The 20,859-nt window shown below is 36.8% G+C and overlaps 1 protein-coding gene across 3 annotated transcripts in view; it reads left to right on the forward strand.

Moving 5' to 3' along the window:
* The window catches only part of PAK2 (p21 (RAC1) activated kinase 2), an 89,337-nt gene extending 70,548 nt beyond the window's left edge, over positions 1–18,789 (forward strand). For all 3 annotated transcript variants that reach the window (XM_072725926.1, XM_072725928.1, XM_072725933.1), the window contains exons 7-15: positions 1–5; positions 2,178–2,241; positions 4,030–4,078; positions 4,587–4,699; positions 6,100–6,217; positions 7,965–8,064; positions 10,540–10,736; positions 14,327–14,464; positions 14,918–18,789. The exon at positions 1–5 is cut by the window's left edge and continues 128 nt beyond it. In XM_072725926.1, the coding sequence (XP_072582027.1) occupies positions 1–5; positions 2,178–2,241; positions 4,030–4,078; positions 4,587–4,699; positions 6,100–6,217; positions 7,965–8,064; positions 10,540–10,736; positions 14,327–14,464; positions 14,918–15,004 (871 nt within the window). In that variant the 3' untranslated portion in view covers positions 15,005–18,789. The remainder of the gene's footprint in view (positions 6–2,177; positions 2,242–4,029; positions 4,079–4,586; positions 4,700–6,099; positions 6,218–7,964; positions 8,065–10,539; positions 10,737–14,326; positions 14,465–14,917) is intronic.
* Positions 18,790–20,859: the final 2,070 nt, after the last annotated feature.

Below are 20,859 nucleotides of genomic sequence, written 5' to 3' on the forward strand. Positions count from 1 at the left end.
ATTAAGTATGTTGCCTACATTTACATTATTCTTAATTGTTAATAGCTCTTGAAACATTTAGCTCAGATGGATTTTAATTTATACCTTATGTTTTGACTTAAGACATAAATAATAACCGGTTTCCTTTTAGGAACAATAGGTTCAATTAAAATCTGGTTAATGTTGTGATTAGATTAGAACCAATGAGATTTTATCATTTTGAAACAAGCTATTAAAGAAATACGTGTTTTCAAGTATATTAAAAAAGAGTTCTATTTTAATATGTTACTATATTTGACTTGTCTTCCTTGGTTTGTTTATGTGATTATATTCTGATTTGCTTGTTCATCATTGTTAACTCTTGAGTAATGTTTTTGCAGTGGTCAGTACCATCTGGAGCAATACTTTCTTCCAAAGGGCCAAATCTAAGGGTCATGGTTAGAAACCTTATCAAAGGAAGTTGGTATATATTTAACTATACTTATAGCTTCTCAATATGAGAATACAAAAAGTCCCCAAATAACTAAACAATATGGCCTTCCTGTATACATATATGATGTGGGGTTTTTTTCCTTTTCTCCTCCATCAACTCTCATTGGCCTGAATCAACCATTGGAAATAACGAACACATGGTACCAGAGAGAGGGTAGCACTAATATCTGATTATAAATCTACAGCAACTGTAAAGAACACTGACATAGAGGGATCAAGGAAAAATATTACAGCTAGAGTGGCTGTAGGCCAGAAATTGGGTACCTATATAAAATTGGAATATTTGTATGAGTTTCCTTGATATAATCATATCTCCTTTTACCTTGAGTAAGTAACAACTTAGTGAGGTTTTCTCATGTTTTGGCTTACTGGTAATAAAAACATATTAAGTTACAGTTTTATATCCAAATCCTAATTATAAAACAGCTTCTTAGTTATGACTGTGAACTTTCCTAAAACAGATGTTTGATTAGTTCATACTAAAGTAATCTTTATAGAAATAAATGATTTCAAAAATATATTGGAAGATAGAAGGTATATGGGAAGAGTCAGGCCATTTAGGGTTATTCATTTGGATATCATTTATATATTATTTCTGATAGTAAGTAGTTTCCTAACTTACCATTAATTAATACTGAAATCAGTGTAGTATGAAAAGTAGAATGACCAATCCATCCTTCCCCAGAAATTTCCCAATTAAGACTAAACATCCCACATCCTGAGAACCCCTTTATTCTCAGGCACACTTACAGTTCGTCATTTTTAAAGTGTGTTTATTTTGAAAAGGTGAGAGGATAATTAAGACACTAGTTAGGAGGTCTAACCTCATGGAAATAATATGTCTTCTGATACTTTCTTACTAAGTTTCATTAGTGTTCTGTTTGAAACATACATGATTTTTGAAACTTAACATTGGTTTTGAAAACCAATGTTCTAAGATCAGTAGAGTTTATTAAAAAGGAATAATGAGGGCAGCCCCTGTGGCGCAGCGGTTTAGATCTACCTGCAGCCTGGGGTGTGATCCTGGAGGCCCGGAATCGAGACCCACGTCAGGCTCCCTGCATGGAGCCTGCTTCTCCCTCTGCCTGTGTCTCTGCCTCTCTCTCTCTCTCTCCCTCTCTCTCTCTCTCTGTGTCTCTATGAATAAATAAATAAAAATCTTAAAACAAAACAAAAAAGGAATAATGAGGTCAGCCCCAGTGGCTCAACGGTTTAGCACCGCCTTCAGCCCCAGGGCATGATCCTGGAGTTCCGGGATTGAGTCTCATGTCGGACTCCCTGCATGGAGCCTGCTTCTCCCTCTGCCTGTGTCTTTGCCTCTCTCTCTCTCTCTCTCTCTCTCTCTCTCTCATGAATAAATATATAAAATCTTTAAAAAATAATAAAAATAAAACAATAAAATAAGGGCAGCCCTGGTGGCCCAGTGGTTTAGCACCGCCTTCGGCCCAGGGTGTGATCCTGGAGACCCAGGATCAAGTCCCGTGTCGGGCTCCCTGCATGGAGCCTGCTTCTCCCTCTGCCTGTGTGTCTGTCTGTCTGTCTGTCTCTCTCTCTCTCTCTCTCCCCGTTTCTCTGTGTCTGTCATGAATAAATAAAATCTTTTTAAAAAATAAAAATAAAATAAAAGGAATAATGATAGAATTAGTTTACAACTTTAAAATGCTTGGCTGTGCTTCCAACTTTTTGTTGTTTTTTGTTTAAAATAGGAACTATTGTGAGCATAGGTGACCCTAAGAAAAAATATACAAGATACGAAAAAATTGGGCAAGGGTAAGTATTTGTGACTATACTACACAATATATAATAATCCCTGGGTGTACAGTATAGTATGATGTCTCTTCTGCCTGTTGACATTGAGCAGTTACGGCATTCTATGAGTGGTATTCTTGGATCTGTATAAATACATGATGCCTTTCTACATACTATAAAAAAAAAGCTACTGATGAGCAGTTCTTGTTCTTTCTTAAATGTTATTTCCCATTGGTGGTTAAGAGATTAGATGGGAAAATTGCCCATCAAATATATTTAAAAGACAATAAGAACATTTACTACAAGATGATAGGTAATAAGAGCATGTATTTAATCACATCATTGAGTATTGATTTTTTAGTCTACTGACCTTCTAATTTTATAATTTGTATTTTTAAGCTACACTTTCTTTCTGTTGCCTGGGAGCAAATGAACATCTTGAATTTTTAATGTTATTAATCTCTGGAAAGTATTCTCTGCATTTAGAAGGAGAGCTTGAGTCTTTTTTGAACGCCTCCTTATGAATTTCTTTCTAAAAACTAAATTTAATGGGTCTCCTGGATAACTCAGTCACTTAAGCATCTGACTCTTGATTTCTGCTCAGGTCATGATCTCAGGGTTGTGAGATCAGCCCCTCATCAGGCTCCTTGCTGGATATGCAGCCTACATAAAAGATTGTCTTTCGGGCAGCCCCAGTGGCGCAGCGGTTTAGCGCCGCCTGCAGCCCGGGGTGTGATCCTGGAGACTCAGGATCGAGTCCCATATCAGGCTTCCTGCAGGGAGCCTGCTTCTCCCTTTGCCTGTGTCTCTGCCTCTCTCTTCGCTCTCTCTGAATGAATAAATACATAAATCTTTAAAAAAAAAAAAAGATTGTCTTTCTCTGGGCAGCTGAGTGGCTTGGTTGAGTATCTGCCTTCAGCTCAGGTCATGATCCCGGAGTCCTAGGATCGAGCTCCATGTTGGGCTCCCTGCTCAGCAGGGAGTCTGCTTCTTCCCCTGCCCCTCACCCTGATTGTGCTCTCTTTCACTCACTCTTCCTCTCTCTCAAATAAATAAATAAAACCTTAAAAAAAGATCTCCCTCTCTCTCTGCCCCTCCTCCCACTTCTACCTCTCTTTAAAAATAAGAAAACTAAATTTAGTTGCATCACTGGTTTAATAACAAAAATTGAAAATCAATATTCTTGAGCATGATAATGGATAAATTATAATATATTGAATAATACAAATAATAATTATGAGTAAACAAGCATAAGACCTATTCCAAATCTAATGTTGAATTTAAAAAACAAATCGCAAAAAATAAAATAAAATAAATAATTAAAAAGCAAATCGCAGAAAAATACATAAAATGAAACTGTTTATAAGAAGTTTAAAAGTTATGTTGAATATATTTTATAGTGATATACAGCTATGTTCTTAATAGTTAAAGTGTAGACAAATTCATGGAAAGGATACGTATCATCTGCAAAATAAACACCAAATACAGGTTACTTTTGAGAAGAGGTAAGGATACCTTGGGAAAGCACATACAAGGACTTCAAATTTATTTGTTGCTCTTTGTTTCTTAAGCAGGGAAATGGATCCAGGAGTATAACACTTTTCTTCCCTTTATCTTTTTTCTACAGTTCTGTAGGTATGATATTTATGACAAATTTCTAACATAAACTTTGGCCACAAGGATTGCCTTTTTCTTTAAGTCTTACATGTTCTTTAATTATTTTCCAGTTGTTCTAGGTATAAAGTTTTCAGATATATAAATGATAGTGATTTAGAAACCTTAAATCTGGTTATGTCTTTTTTCCCCTAGGGCTTCTGGTACAGTTTTCACTGCTACTGATGTGGCATTGGGACAGGAGGTAGCTACTTTTTCATACTTCTGGGTGTTACCATTCATTAGCTTTTAGTATAGGAGGAAACTAGATAAACCTGTGAATAATCAATAGGAATCTTTTTTTTTTTTTTCAGTTGAATTTGTTGAAATACTCTATGTATTTTATAATACCTTTCTTAATGAGAAGAAAAGAAGGAATTATGCATTGAGTTTCATAAATAAGCATATATTTAAAAAATTATTTTCTCAGCTTGGAATACAAAGAGGATTATTTCCTGGCATCGGGATGACCTTGGGTCGGTTGATCAGCTTCAGGCGAAATCTAAAAGTAATTAGGCTTCATGTATTATTACAAAGCATTGTGCATAGGCAGTGTAGAAATAAGAATACTACCTGTGAGTAAGTTACAGTCTCATTATATAATACAATAGATACACAATAAATTAAATTATTACCTGATTGGTGTTTGTAATTTTCTAAGAGAATTAGGAAACTTGTTCTGATTTTTTTTTTTTTTTCTGTTTCCATCATAGGTTGCTATCAAACAGATTAATTTACAGAAACAGCCAAAGAAGGAATTAATCATTAATGAGATTCTGGTGATGAAAGAATTAAAGAATCCCAACATAGTTAACTTCTTGGACAGGTAAATGTGAATATTTCTTAAACAGTGGGCAAAAATGTGGAAATTTTAAGTCTCATGGTTTTGTGGGCTAGCTCAAGCACTTGAGTTAGGCTAGAGTAGGATGTCAGTGTTGAAAAGTAAGCTTGAAGGAGGAGAGGTAAAAATAAAAATAGCACATTGCAGGGGCAGCTGAGTGGTCCAATCAGTTTAAAGGCCCTACTCTTTCTTGGTTTCGGTTGAGGTCATGATCTCAGGGTCATGGAATCAAGCCCAAGTGAAGCCCAGCCTTGGGCTCCATTCTCAGTACAGGTGTCTGCTTGGTATTCTCTCCTCCTCCCTCTCCTTCTGCTCCTCCCTCCTTGCCTCGCCCACTCACTCTCCCCCCACCCGCCTGCCCTAGTGTGTGCTCTCTCAAATAAATCTTTACACACACACACACACACACACACACACACACCCAAAAAAATAACACATTGTAGTTTAGCAGGCCTTTTTCTGCATATATATCACCTGCCAAGTGAGGGAAAGCAGTTAAATGAAGGACATTGCTGCTGATGCTTATATTAATTATAAATGATTAATAACAGAAACATTAAGGAAACAAGCTGTGATTCATGTGTTGACTGGCAGCAGTGCCTGGCCACATGGTTTTTAAACTTTTAGATCAGTTTTTATTTCAAATGCTGTCTTTCATGGGCAAATAGTGTATATGTCAAAACCTCATTTAATTTAGAAATTGATGTTTAATAAAAATAAAGAACAGAATGGAAAATTATATATTGTACTATTATGTGGGGATTTTTAAGCAATTATATGCAAATGAAGAATAGAAAAAATAGTGATTATATTGGAGATAGAGATTATAGGTGACTTTCTTATTTCTACATTTAATGTGTTTAGAATGGGGAAAAGATAATACATTTTTAGATTTTAGCCCTAGTAATGGGGGCCATGTTCATAAAAATCAGCTTTCCAGGTATATTCCCCTACTTTTGAAAATACTATGTCAAGTTAGTATCACATGATGGGTAAAATAAGCCAAAGTTTTGGGATCAGTTACACTTGACTTCTGATTCTGGTTCTGTCACTTACTAGCTAGGTGAACCTGGATGAGTCACCCCCAGCCTCAATCACTTGATCTGTAAGACAGGACAAATGATTCCTACCTGATAGTATTATTTTAATTGAAACAATCAAGTTACCATTGTGGGCCAACTTTGAAATCACTCAGGAAAATCCTAATGACCCTCAGTTACTTTTCTGCACAGTTGGACTGCAGCTTGCCAGTTTTCTTCCTGGCCATCACAGCTGCCAGCTTTCTAGTGTCTGATTAGAGTGTCTGACATTTGAATTCTTCAGCACAGAGGGTAGGTGAGAGTAAAAATGTGAGTGTATTTTTTGTGTTTTTAATGTGTTTTTAGTTACCTGATGGGAGACGAATTGTTTGTAGTAATGGAGTACCTTGCCGGGGGATCACTTACTGATGTTGTAACAGAAACCTGCATGGATGAAGCACAGATTGCTGCTGTATGCAGAGAGGTCAGTTGAGTCCCTTTCCAATAAGTTATAGCCATGTGTAGTTACCAGGAGATTAAAAGGGGGGGCGGGAAAAAAAAAATAAAAGGGGAGGGCGGATGGGTACACAGGTGATTTTTACTACATGAGATACTTTGTCTATACATATTCTCTGCAAGTTGTCTCCATACTGTTTTATCCTATATGAGAATTTAAACCGTTTCCTTCATGTGTAAGATAATTTCTGAATAAAGCATGAATTTTTGAAGAGCCCAACTCAGAAGTAAATTTCAGTGAGGTGATCATTGAAATTTATCATCCCAACAGGGTACTTTTAAGAGTTAACAGGAGTGCCCCTCAACAGTGGACACAAGTAGTGTCTCAGGTGAAACCAGACACTTGTTCACCTTAAGTATTAAAGTCTGCTTCTGGTTTTATTAATCTCATCAAAACTGGTTGTTTCTTGATATTCATTAATGAATTTTTAGACATAGTGTTGCTTAAGCCAACAGAATTCTGCCAAATTGCCTAAGTTTAAGCTAAAACTGAAAAATGAAATTCTAAGTTAATTTGCTCTCCTTTGGCTATTTTAGGAGGGGAAGAAATAACTCCTTAATAGTTATAAATATGGTATTTTAATAATATCTCTAACAAAGAGTGATCACTTAAGAGCTGACAAAAACTTAAGAATTTGTTTATAACTTAATTTGTTTCTCATAATTTTCATAACTTTTAAAAATTATTTTAGAAGTTTCTCAAATTGTGATAAATTTGTTTCTGTTGTACAAGTGTTTTGGGAAGGATTTGTTCTTCTCAACAATCTGCCTTAAATGCTTGGTAAATGTAGTACAGTAATACACAGTATATCTGTTTTCCTTGAATGAATAGTAGAATTTTTTTTAAAGATTTTATTTATTTATTCATGAGAGAGAGAGAGAGGCAGAGACAGGCAGAGGGAGAAGCAGGCTCCCTTCACGCAAGGAGCCCAATGTAGGACTTGATCCTGGAAGTCCAGGATCACGCCCTGAGCCAAAGACAGACGCTCAACTGCTGAACCACCCAGGCACCCAATAGTAGAATATTTTAAATGAAATTTTTAGTTGTTATTCATAATGTACAGCCTTAATTTTGTTGTTCTCTTCTACTGGGGATTAAGAAGTAAAAAAAAATACAGGGACACCTGGGTGGCTCAGTGTTTGAGCATCTGCCTTTGGCTCAGGGTGTGATCCCAGTTGGGGGATCGAGTCCCAGATCAGGCTCCCTGTGAGGAGCCTGCTTCTCCCTCTGCCCATGTCTCTGCCTCTCTCTGTGTCTCTCATGAATAAATAAATAAAATCTTTAAAAAATAAATAAATAAAAATACAGATTTTTTTCTAAGTTTACAATTTATACTCAGTTTATATTAAAAAAACATGGGGCAAGCAGATCTTAAGACTCTAATCTTGTTCTTGTGTTTAAGGAAGGGGGATTGTTTTTCCTCACTTCTGACTCTGTGCTTTCTGAAACATGGCCTAAGAGGAAAGTTACTCTTTTATCAGTGGTGTCTAGATTGTGGATGTAAGCTTTATGTAAAATCCACTGTAAAAGAAATGAAGAAAACATCTTAACATCACATCCGTGAACAGCTGGATGGAACTAACCTCCCAGGATCTTACCACTTTTCAGTGGCTAATTTAGACTTTAGAAGCATTACCAGGCCAAAAGTACTATATGTGAACTTCCCTTAGACTTCTCAGGGACTGTTTCATTGATAGGTGTTTTTCTTGTTTAGTGTTTACAGGCATTGGAGTTTTTACATGCTAATCAAGTGATCCACAGAGACATCAAAAGTGACAACGTGCTTTTGGGGATGGAAGGATCAGTTAAACTTAGTGAGTAACAAATGAGACTTATTTGTTATTATAATTCTGCCTTTTGTTTAAGTAAAAAGAAACCTATTAATATGTTTATGACAATATTTGGAGGGAGAGGGAGAAAAATGGTAAAGATTATAGACTTTCAACTGGACATTTTATGTTTGAATAGATCAGCTGTGCTACTTGCTGAATAATTTGTGGTGAGTTACTTAATCTCTTTGTGTTTATTTTCTCAAGTAGATGATAAGGAAAGTAATAGTTACTGTCTTAGAGAACTCTTCTGAAGGTTAAAAATGTAAAAAGCACTGAGGAACAGTGCCTGGGACTGTCATAATGTTGGTGCTCTCTTCCAGAGATAAACTTGAATTTGTCTGTGCTGTTAGGGTAGATCTGTTCAGCTTTCTTTGGGTTTGGTAGAGCATGGCCTCATTGGGGGAGGGCTCCACGGCCCTGACCAAGAGATGACAAGGAACAAAACCTCTTTTCCTAATTATCTTCTGTATCAGACATGATAGAGTCATGGAGGGCGAAGTCCTAGACTTCTTTTCCTCTGCTGGCTCTAATCTGTCAGTTTAAACCAGGCCCCTAGGGGAGTCAAGAACTTCTGTTGAGAGTCCTTCAACGATGCAAAATTCAAGGCATGTCTTGGAACAAGAGACCAAAATTTTTTCCTTCTGTTTGGCTAAAGTGTTCGGCTCCTTTTTCAGTATCTTTTTTAAGATCTTTGCTTCAGGGATTATTCAACCACAGGAAGGGGCTCTACTGGATGGTCAGAAAAACAGGATCACTGATCTTAATCAGGCAAAATAGAAATGGACATTCTCGTACTTTTTGGTAGATACACATGTAAGCTGAACTAGACTTCTTTGGATAATATTTTATCCTTGCTCTTGCACATACTAGATGAATGGTCTCGGGTAAGTTATCTAACAATGTGTGTGCCTTGGTTTCCCAATTTGTAAAATGAGAGCAATACTAATAAATGTACCTGTTGGAGTCATCGTGAGGGTTAGTTATCTTACTTCCTACAAGATACTTGAAACAGTACCTGGTTTGTTACAAGTACTCATTTTAGCCATAAATATTATGATTTGACTAAACAGTTGTTCTTTTAGTATTCTCTGGGGTAGAATTAATGAACACATGCACAATAATAAATATAAAGTTCTCTGCAATATTGTAAACAACAAAAAGTACTTTAAATATCTAGCAGTATGGGAATGGTAAACTATAATTTTGTTATTTTGTAATATTGTGTAGTTATAGTAATGAGGTAGATCAATGTACAAAGGTGGAAAAATCTCTAAAAATTAAGAGACAATTTACTAGAGCACCTGGCTGGCTCAGTTGGTTGAGCATGTGACTCTTGATCTCAGTGGTGAGTTCAAGCCCCACGTTGGGAGTAGAGTTTACTTTAAGGAAAAAAAAAACAGTTTACAAAGTATCCTAACTAGGTTAAATAAACCATGCAGTTCACAGGTAATATTTGTACCTATATAAATTTACAAAGAAAAGTTCAGAGCTTAAAAACCTAAATGTTAACAGTGGTTACATTTGAAATAGAATGGGTCTGTAGAAGGGAGGAAAAAATTCAAGATTTTCATCCCAGCATTTCCACTAGGTTAATAATGAGTGCTAACATAGGCTTTCTGCTCCTGTTATAAAATGAGGTAGGTGGTTGGAGTAGAGTAATGTTGGGGAGGACCTTGTTAGTTACAGTTGCAGTTAAAGCTGTTCTTTTTCTAAGAAGTCAGATACTTAGTAATTCTAGCTTTTGTTTATTTTCTTCAAAAATAGTTCCCACTTCCTGGCCTTTTTACCTATCTTACAAAAATTAGTTTTGGTGTTCACCTTTTGGTAACTTTCTCTTCTAGATCTTTTCAACTTTATTAAAATTTTTAGGATAATTGTTTAGAATAAAAGACCTTCTCATAATTTGTCCTTTGCTTGTGGGAAAGAAAAGTAAACAAGTCAGAGTAGGTAACATCATCAAAATATTTGTGAACCCATTCTGGTTTACTTTTTTTTTCTTTTTTTTTTTTTTTAAATGTAAGCTCTAAGCCTGCTGTGAGGGTTGAACTCACAACCCCGAGATCAAGAGTCACATGTTCTGTGGAATCTTCAATAGCCAGGTGCCCCTATTTTTACTTTTTTTTTTTTTTTTAATTTTTATTTATTTATGATAGTCACACACAGAGAGAGAGAGAGAGAGAGAGAGAGAGAGAGAGAGGGGCAGAGACACAGGCAGAGAGAGAATCAGGCTCCATGCACCGGGAGCCCGACTTGGGATTCGATCCCGGGTCTCCAGGATCGTGCCCTGGGCCAAAGGCAGGCGCCAAACCACTGCGCCACCCAGGGATCCCCTTATTTTACTTTTTAAATACAATCTTAAAAAAGAAGAGGCTGAGTAGTCAAATGTAATTAATTCTTAAATGAAACTGTCCATGAATACCATTGACCCTGGATGTTTTATTTTGTTTTGTTTTATAGCTGACTTTGGGTTCTGTGCCCAGATCACCCCTGAGCAGAGCAAGAGAAGTACCATGGTTGGAACGCCATACTGGATGGCACCAGAGGTGGTTACACGGAAAGCTTATGGCCCTAAAGTGGACATATGGTCTCTGGGTATCATGGCTATTGAGATGATAGAAGGAGAGCCGCCATACCTCAATGAAAATCCCTTGAGGGTAAGACCAATTAAACACCACCAGCCTTATTTTTGGAAAAATTCATTTCTTTAGAACATTTATTGATTTATCTTATTTTTTTTTAAAGATTTTATGTATTTATTCATGACAGACACAGAGAGAGAGAGAGGCAGAGACACAGGCAGAGGGAGAAGCAGGCTCCATGCAGGGAGCCTGACGTGGGACTCAGTCCCGGACCTCCAGGATCACACCCCGGGCTGGAGGCGGCGGTAAACCGCTGGGCCACCAGGGCTGCCCCAGAACATTTATTTAGAATCTGATTATGCCAGACACTGGGCAAAAATTTAGGATACAAAGTTGATATAACCTGGTCTCTACATCTAAAAATTATTTGCTTCTGGGTTATTGAGTTGAATGTGTTAGGTAAAAAGTTTGTAGAATCTTAGTAAGCTGTATAGTTTTAAATTTTACACTTAAGCAAGAATTTGCTCACTTTTCTACAAAGAATCTCTAAGTGTATTCTTCAGATTGTCAGCTTTGAACCTTGGCCTCTATACTGTCAGGTATACAGAAGAGGAAAAGAAGATCACATCTATGAGAAAGCTGTGTAGAAGGCAATGTTAAAGCTCACATTCAAACAAAAGAGTGAGGGCCCTGAGTTACAGATGGGGTTAGTAGACTACAAAATTAGATATTTCAGCAATGGAGGTAGAGAGATTAGGAGTTTGTTCTTTTCTTTTTCTTTGTCTTTTTTTTTTTTCTTAAGATATTTTTAAGAGAGAGAGAGCACGAGTAGGGGAGGGGAGAGCTAGAGGGAGAAGCCCCAATGCAAGGCTCAATCCCAAACCCTGGGATCATGACTTGAGCCGAACGCAGATGCCTAACTAACTGAGCCACCCAGGTGTCCCCTGTCTGTCTTTTGCTTGCTTGCTTGCTTGCTTGCTTGCTTGCTTGCTTTTTCCCTTCTATGTCTACTTTTATTTTATTTATTTATTTTTTAAGATTTATTTATTCATGAGAGATACAGAGAGAAAGGCAGAAACATAGGCAGAGGGAGAAGCAGGCTCCCTGCGGGGAGCCTGATGTGGGACTCGATCCAGGATCCTAGGATCACGCCCTGAACTGATGGCAGATGCTCAACCGCTGAGCTACCCAGGTGTCCCCTGTGTCTACTTTTAAATTACTATATGACTCAGGATCATTAGTTATTAAAGAAATGCAAATCAAAACCCCAATGAGCTACTACTTCATACCTTCAAGAATGACTGTAATAAAAAAGATGGATAATAATAACTGATAGAGAATGTGAAGGGACGCCTGTGTGACTCAGCGGTTGAGCGTCTGCCTTTGGCTCAGGGCGTGATCCTGGGGTTCCGGGATTGAGTCCCCTATAGGCTCCCCAGAGGGAGCCTGCTTCTCCTTCTGCATAGGTCTCTGCCTCTCTCTCAGTGTCTTTCATAAATAAATAAATAAAGTCTTTTTAAAAAGAAAAAGGAGGGAATCCCTGGATGGCTCAGTGGTTTAGTGCCTGCCTTCAGCCCAGGGCATGGTCCTGGGGTCCCGGGATCGAGCCCCACGTCGGGCTCTCTGCATGAAGCCTGCTTCTCCCTCTGCCTGTGTCTCTGCCTCTCTCTCTGTGTGTCTCTCATGAATAAATAAATAAAATCTATTTAAAAAAAGAGAGAGAAAAAGAGAGAGAGACAAAGAAAGAAAAGAGAGAGAGAGAAAGAAAGAAAAGAAAAAAGAAAAGAGAGAAAGAAAAGGAAAGAAAGAAAAAGAAGTAAAGAAAGAAAGAGAGAGCAAGAAAGAGAAAAAGAAAAGAAAAAAGAAGAGAAAAAGAAAAGAAAAGAAAAGAAAAGAAAAGAAAAGAGTATCAGAGACCCTGAACGATAGAGAAGAAACTGAGGGTTGCTGGCGGGGAGTCATTTGGGTGTGGGGATGGATTAAATGAGTGATGGATATTAAGGATGAGCACGGGATAGTATGTAGGTGATGAATCACTAAATTCTGTCCCTGAAGCCATATCATGAAGTACATTGATATGTTAATTAAATAGAATTTAAATATAAGCTTGAAACAAAAAAAAAATTAAAAGTATATCAGTAGTGGCTCATCCTTGTAGCAAGTGTACCATATTAATGTTAAGCCTCCCCCATTATCAACCTCCCTCACCAGAGGGTACATTTCTTACAGCTCAAGAACCTGGGACAGCCCGGGTGGCTCAGCGATTTAGCGCTGCCTTCAGCCCAGGGCATATCCTGGAGACCCGGGATCGAGTTCCACATCAGGCTCTCTAAATGGAGCCTGCTTCTCCCTCTGCCTGTGTCTCTGCCTCTCTCTCTCTCCGTGCCTCTCATGAATAAATAAAATAAAATCTTTAAAAAAAAAAAAAAAAAACCTGGATTGGTACATCATTATCACTGAGTCTGTGGTTTACATTAGGGTTCTCTCTGGTATTGTACGATTCTATGGGTTTAGTCAAATGTATAATGAATAACATGTCCATTATGACAGTGTTTTCACTGGCCTGAAAATCCTCATGCTGCCTGTTTCATCTATAGCTGTATAGATACAGTTAGTTTACAAAAAGGCCAGGGGGAGGGGGTTCTGAATCACAAAATCCTACTCCTGAAACCAATAGTACAGTATATGTTAACTAACTAGAATGTAAACAAAAACTTGGGGGGAAATAAAAGTTTCGTTTTTTTTTTTTTAAGATTTTATTTATTAAAAAAAAAAAAAAAGATTTTATTTATTTATTTGTTCATGAGAGACAGACAGACAGAGAGAGAGGCAGAGACACAGACAGAGGGAGAAGCAGGCCCCATGCAGGGAGCCTGACGTGGGACTCGATCCAGGGTCTCCAGGATCAGGCCCTGGGCTGAAGGCGGTGGTGCTAAACCGCTGAGCCACCCGGGCTGCGCGAAATAAAAGTTTCCAACAAATCCCATTGTTTTGAAATCTGATGTGACTTGGGAAAACTTGAGAAAGGTAAATGGATTCTATAGGTCAATAGTGGGATTGTGCTTATTTTTCTTTATACCCTTATATATGTATTATATTTATAAGCCCTCCCTGAAAGGTGAGGCTAATATCGGAAAAAGAAATTAGGGGAATTTAACATCTAAAAGTAAAGGGAAAATATCTGATACAAATGGGCAGAAATAATACTAAACCTCAATTTATTTTTTCTGGTGATTGTCTTTAAAGAAGTAAAAGATCCAGGGGCACCTGGCTGGCTCAGGCAGTGGAGTATGCAACTCTTGATCTTAGGGATGTGAGTTCTAGCGCCATGTTGAATGTAGAGATTACTTTTTAAAAAAAAATCTTAAAAAAAAAAAAAGAAGTGAAAGATCCATAAAGTTTATAAAGTGCTGGGATCCCTGGGTGGCGCAGCGGTTTGGCGCCTTCCTTTGGCCCAGGGCGCGATCCTGGAGACCCGGGATCGAATCCCATGTCTGGCTCCCAGTGCATGGAGCCTGCTTCTCCTCCCTCTGCCTCTCTCTCTCTCTCTGTGACTATCATAAATAAAATAAAATTCTAAAAAAAAAAAAAAAAAAAGTTTATAAAGTGCTGTCTCATTTTGTTGTGCTACCTTAAGTATGACAAAGATATTCTTCTGTTTTTAGGCCTTGTACCTGATAGCAACTAATGGAACTCCAGAACTTCAGAATCCAGAGAAGCTTTCCCCAATATTTCGGGATTTCTTAAACCGTTGTTTGGAGATGGATGTGGAGAAAAGGGGTTCGGCCAAAGAATTATTACAGGTGAATTTAGAAATAGTACTATTTTTGGATAAAGTTGATTCTTTGAGTAACCAACAAAAAGTTTACATTGGGTTAATAACATTTCACTCTTCATTTATCACTAGCAGCATCGCAGTTGCTAGAGTTTAGGATTTTATCTGCTGGGAGTAAAGTAACTATAATACTAAAATCAAGTATATGAGGCTTATGCATATTGTCAGTTCTCAGACAAGTTCATTTGCTGGCGTGGGTATGTCTGCAATCTAGGTGAGATTTTATAATATTCTTAGATGAACTAAAAGGACTGCTTTCAACTATAAAAGTGATATATTAATTATGTTGATTTTACACACATACTGAGATATGTATTTGTTAAATTATAATCCATAAAATGGTCTTTGGGACTTAATTGAAAGGAAGTATTTAGCTTCTGAACTGGTGACATTGATACATATTTTCCCCTCTCTCTGGCAGCATCCCTTCCTGAAACTGGCCAAACCTTTGTCCAGCTTGACACCACTGATCATGGCAGCTAAAGAAGCAATGAAGAGTAACCGTTAGCATCATTGCCATGGCTTCATATTCTTTCTTCCATTTTCTAAAAGAAATCTTTTAATATATGAAAATTATTACTCTTTTGGGGTTTAAAGAAATGGTCTGCATAACATGGAGGGAAAAGCAAACTACTACTTCCTGAAGACAACCAAGAGAAAATTGCAAAACAGAATGACAACTCTCTATTGACTCCCTTCTTTATAGGGTCCAAAAGGAATTGTGGACTGAATCAATAGCCTTACTTCTTTCAGCAGATAGCCCATCAGGGCCATTTATCATGCTTGAGATTTGCATTTTATTTTGCTGACTTCATCGTAATAAATCCCATTCATTGTCCCTTTTGGAGAGTATTTTCAATACTTGAATGGCAGATTCGAGTTTTTCAGATTGTTTCATCTGCTGGTCGTCTTTTCTCTCTTCATAGCCTTCTTTTTCCTTGCCTGGCTCCTTTTGAGTTGCTAAGTGAAAGATTCTTCTTGAGCCTAATCAAGGCAAATGTAATAAAAATTTTGTAGCTCCTTATATTGGCAGAGGAGCTCAAACTCAGCTTTGTATAGAAGTTAGGACCAGCTATTATTACATGTAGTATTTCAGTTCATAATTTGAACTGAAGAAAGGGAAGAAAAATATGTGATTTTTACCTTTTTTAACAAATGTGAAAGAGTCAATTTTAGAAATTTCACGGTAGTGAGTTGTTTGGCATTTATTACATGTATAGAGAGACTAATAATCTATATTTATAACTAAATCATTGAGACAGAAAAAGAATCCCTTGGTTATACATCCTTACAATTTTGTTTCTTTTCTGACTCTATCCTCTTCAGATTGGGCTTCAGGAACCAAAGTGATTTGTTCTTTCTTGTTCCAACTTGGGCTTTTTGACTGGTTGGTACTGCTACTTTGCCCCTCCTTCTTTTACCTTCATTTTGGAAATAAGTTTCTGTATATGTTGTAATTTTACTTAGTTTGTTTTTTAATTAACCCTCCCTCACCTTACTCTACCCCTCCCCCTTTGGTAAATAATATAATAACCATTGAATTTTCAGAATTTAGAAGTTAATTTTTTTTTTTTCATTTAAAGGAGAAAAATACTTGGAGCTAGCAGAAACAAAGTGAGAGACTAGAACTTTGGTGAGCTCTTAAATAATTAGATTATTTTCTTGAAAGAGAAATGACGGTTACATAGAGATGCAGCTTCTGACCAGTAAACTGTAGAGATTTGTTATAAACGTTGTTTCCAACCCATTACCAATATTTTACTCTCTGAAACTTAAGTGACAAAGTACTTGGTAAATTCATGATTTGAGATGTTGAGTTACATTAGTTTTTTTTTTTTTTTGGTTTTTTTGTGGGTTTTTTTTTTTTTTTTCCCCTAAAATAAGGAATCGTGTAAAAAAAAATACTGGAGAAGAAAAATGAAATGTGCTTATTGATAGGAATACTTTTTTTTTTTATTTTAAAAATTTGAAGAAGGTCTGTGACCTGTAGCATTAAATATGAGAGTGCCCTCTCTTCTCCGACCCACCCCTCTGTTCTCTTGTCTCTCCTTATTTTTTATTATTTTGCTTGTGGAAGCAGTGTCATCCCTTCTGACATGCCACAAGCCACATAAAAGAAAAAAAATTGATTTGGTTCAGGGATTTTGTTTCCCACCACCACTCCTATTTAACTTCATACCTACTGGCCATCCTACAGTAGTACAGATCATGAATAAAAATAATTTTGATATATTGGACTAGTTTAGAGGAACTAATAGAGTTTTCCTATCATTTTCATGTTTTTAATTGATAGTGCAAGAAGGTTTTCACAAAACTGAGAAAAATAATTAGTGAAACTTGTATCTAGAGCACTTAATGATCTCTGTTTCCAGTTCTATTCTTGATTTCATTTTTCTCTGGATTATATTAACCACCTACAGGTATTACTAAATTACAGAAACAAGCTGGTTTATTTCTGATGAAAATCTACAGTGCATCTTGAGTTTCAGATTTGAACATTCTGTGTAAATAGTTTGGATGGATTATGATAAAGAAGATGCTACCAATGAAATAGTAAACAACTAGATGTTAAGACTGTGATCATCATGACCACTCTAGAAGGCCCTTCCATACATATGTCATAAAGACCCTATTCATTGAATACAGTGCCAATGCCCCACTTTTATGCCTGTGACTCAACAAAGGTCTTTTCAGTTTATAGAAGCAGTTTGGGATTTGTATTTAAAACTTCTTTGAGAGTTACCTGCACGTCCATTGCTGGCAACGGACTTTGTCATTAAAACCTGACTCCTAGGTTAAGGGAGCTACACTGTGGTTTATTCTTTACTTACTTGGATAAACTAACTTGTAATAGAAGTATACTTTGGTTAATTCTGAAATGTGTCATTTTTAAACAAAATCCTAAAAGCAATATGGAATTGTGATTTATTAGTTAATTTTAAATTAAAATGTTCAGATCTTGTTGAAAGAAAAATTATATCTGAATCAAGATTCATGTTTTTTAATAACTACCTTTTGTATTCACCCTTTTTGTCATCACTTTAGAATGAAAATTTCCATTTAAATCTAAAAGTTACCTTAGTCCTCTTGTGTTATTAGAATACTATTACTGTAGTACTTATTTATTATATTTCAGACTCTCTGGTGGTCTTAAAGTTTCCTTTTCCTCTTGTTCCTTTTGCTGCTTTTACAGACAGTTAAAACTGGGAAACCATGAAATTATTGAGTATTTTGTCCTACCTGAGAATAGTAAATAAGTGAGTAGTTGTGATAGTGTAAGAAACAAAAGCTAACACAACTCTGTCTTCATGTGTTGAGTGCCTGGCACATAGTAAAATTCTCTTCCCTTCCACACATAAATATTAAGCTGCTTAAAGTGTATCTAGATACCACCAGTCCTAAATGAACCTGTGCCTTTAATAAGCAATTTAAAACTACCTATGAGTATTTCTTTATAGGGTTCACATAAATACATGTCTGTTTATATATACTGTATTCTAGCCAGAACAATTTTAAATCTAATTGGGCTGTAGGTATAGTTAGAAAAAAATGGGTGCTTAAAGAATTTGCATCAGTGTTTTAATCTAAAAATTATAAATATAATGAGATCCATATCTAGTGAAATGTCAAGAAAATCATTGTAGAATTATAGCTAAAAATCCAGATTCATACTCCTTTTGGGTTTTGTATAGTAGAATTTCGTAGTTACATAAAATGAAGATTGTCTTCCTTATTTCCATTGCTTCCACAGTAGATGAGGAAAACAATTAAAATCGTTTTTCCACAGTGTGTGTATATGTGTGTGTATAAAAAAGGGGAAAAAAATACACATACATTTTTCTAATCACTCAGCACATTTATTGACCACTTTGGCAAAGACACTGTGGTAGGTATTGTGGGAATTACAAGGGGGAATCAATCACTGGCCGGGCCTTGAAAGAGCTGAAGTCCTTTTCACTCACATTCTAGAATGTTGCCAAATGAAAGGGAGAAAGAAATGTATAATTCTGTCAAATTTTCATTCTGTATTAAGAAAAGCAAAGAATTATATTTGGAATTGGACATCTTTGGTAGGAATGTGTTACCTTTTTGTCCCCCTTATTTTGATAGATAGAAATGGAATTAAGTGAAAGTAGTTTGTCTTTTCTGTTTTGTCTTCAAATTTTATATTGACTTTTAATTTAATCCCATTCAATTATTTAATTGTTACATTGACATTAACTGCTGTATTTGATGACTTTGTTCAATAATTTTGTTCTTTCAGGGCTAGAAATAAACTTTTTTTAATGTTCATTTTTCCTTTTCCTAAACTTCAGTTCTTTCTTTAGATCAGAATATTTTTTTAAAAAGAATAAATATAATAGGATCTTAAAAAGCATTCTAGTATTTTTAAGGATGAACATTTGTTAAATATGGCATCATTTTGGATGTATTACAGAGCTCCAAATTAGAAGTTTCCAGAAATGTATGACTAGTAAGCATGAGCCTTCCCTCTTTTAGGTCAGGTTTAGGCTACATTTCTTACAAATGTTTTGACTGTCAGACCCAGGGAAACATTTCTGATCTGTTTGCATACCTCCAATAACTTGGCCTGAAATTCTAATGCTTACCTCACTGAGATAAGAATCTTACCAGCATTTCTGTGTTAAATACACCAAGAGATCTTTAAAAGTGTAAGCACTTTAATGCATCATGTCATTATTTGCATTTCTTTTTTTTTTTTTAAGATTTATTTATTTTAGGGGATCCTTGGGTGGCTCAGCGGTTTAGCACCTGCCTTCAGCCCAGGGTGTGATCCTGGGGTCCCAGAATGGGGTCCCAGAATTGAGTCCCGAGTTGGGCTCCCTGCATGGAGCCTGCTTCTCCCTCTGCCTGTGTCTCTGCCTCTCTCTGTGTCTCTCATGAATAAATAAATAAAATCTTAAAAAAAAAAAAAAGATTTACTTATTTTAGAGTGAGCACACAAGCAGGGGACGGCCCAGAGGGAAAGCAGGAATCCGCAGCAGGCTCCATGCCCAGCACGGAGCCCGATGTGGAGCTCCATCTCACAACCCTGAGAGCACATGACCTGAGCCAAAACCAAGAGTCCTACACTTAACCAACTGCACCACCCAGGCACCCCATTATATGCATTTCATATGGAATGTTGGATACCCTAACGTGGAGAACAGCTGCAATAACAGTTTACTATCAAAAACTAAAATTAGTTTTAAGGCAGCCCTGGTGGCTCAGCAGTTTAGTGCTACCTGCAGCCCAGGGTGTGACCCTGGAGTTCCGGGATCGAGTCCCACGTTGGGCTCCCTGCATGGAGCCTGCTTCTCCCTCTGCCTGGGTCTCTGCCTCTGTGTGTGTGTCTCTCTCTCATGAATAGATAAAATTTTTTAACAAAACCTAAAATTACATATTTTTTAGCAGGGAGTGGAATATATGTAATGACTACTTGAAGTATATTTGTTAAACTATAAAGTTGTTTGTGCTATTCTGACATTTGTATATTTTTAATTACAGCAAACGTCTAAAACATTTGCCCAAGAAAAGTTCAGAACGGCTTTTTTTTTTAAGATTTTATTTATTCAAAAAAAAAAGATTTTATTTATTCATTAGAGACCTGCAAAGAGAGGCAGAGACACAGGCAGAGGGAGAAGCAGGCTCCCTGCAGGAAGCCCGATAGGGACTTGATCCCAGGACCCCAGGATCACACCCTGGGCCAAAGGTGGCACTAAACCGCTGAGCCACCTGGGCTGTCCCAGAAAGGCTTTAATGACTTGAAAAGCACTATTAATAGGAGGTTTTGTGGGGGGGCTGGGGGGGTTGTCTTCAAATATTTAGTCTTCTGAGATATTTTTAGGAGCTTCATGCTTTACTACTACTTTAATACTTTGATATTTGTGGCTCTTTTTTTATTTTTTTATTTTTTTTTTGGCTCTTTTTTTTAAATGATTTTTTATTTATTCATGAGAGACAAAGAGGCAGAGGGAGAAGCAGGCTCCACACAGAGCCCAAATGCAGAACTTGATCCCAGAACCCCAGGATCACACTTTGGGGTGAAGGCATACGCTCAACCACTGATCCACCCAGAGGTCCCTGTGGCTTTTTTTTTTTTTTTTTTTTTAGGGAGTTATTTTCTATGCTCAGTCACTTAAGTTTTATCTTTCTAAAAAGGAGAACAATGAAGGGAAATGTCTTTTTAGGCCTAGTTATTTTAGTTTTTAACAAAGCAATGTACATAGACTAAAAATTCAAATAATCTTCAAGGAGTTTAAGTGTCAGTCCCCAGTTTTAAACTTCCCACTGCCAAGTCCAATTCCACAGAGGATGCTGCTTTTAACTCTGGGCTATTCTTAGCAGCATTAATCTTCAAAT

Source organism: Vulpes vulpes, chromosome 1, assembly GCF_048418805.1.
Source record: "Vulpes vulpes isolate BD-2025 chromosome 1, VulVul3, whole genome shotgun sequence".
Lineage (NCBI taxonomy): Eukaryota > Metazoa > Chordata > Mammalia > Carnivora > Canidae > Vulpes > Vulpes vulpes.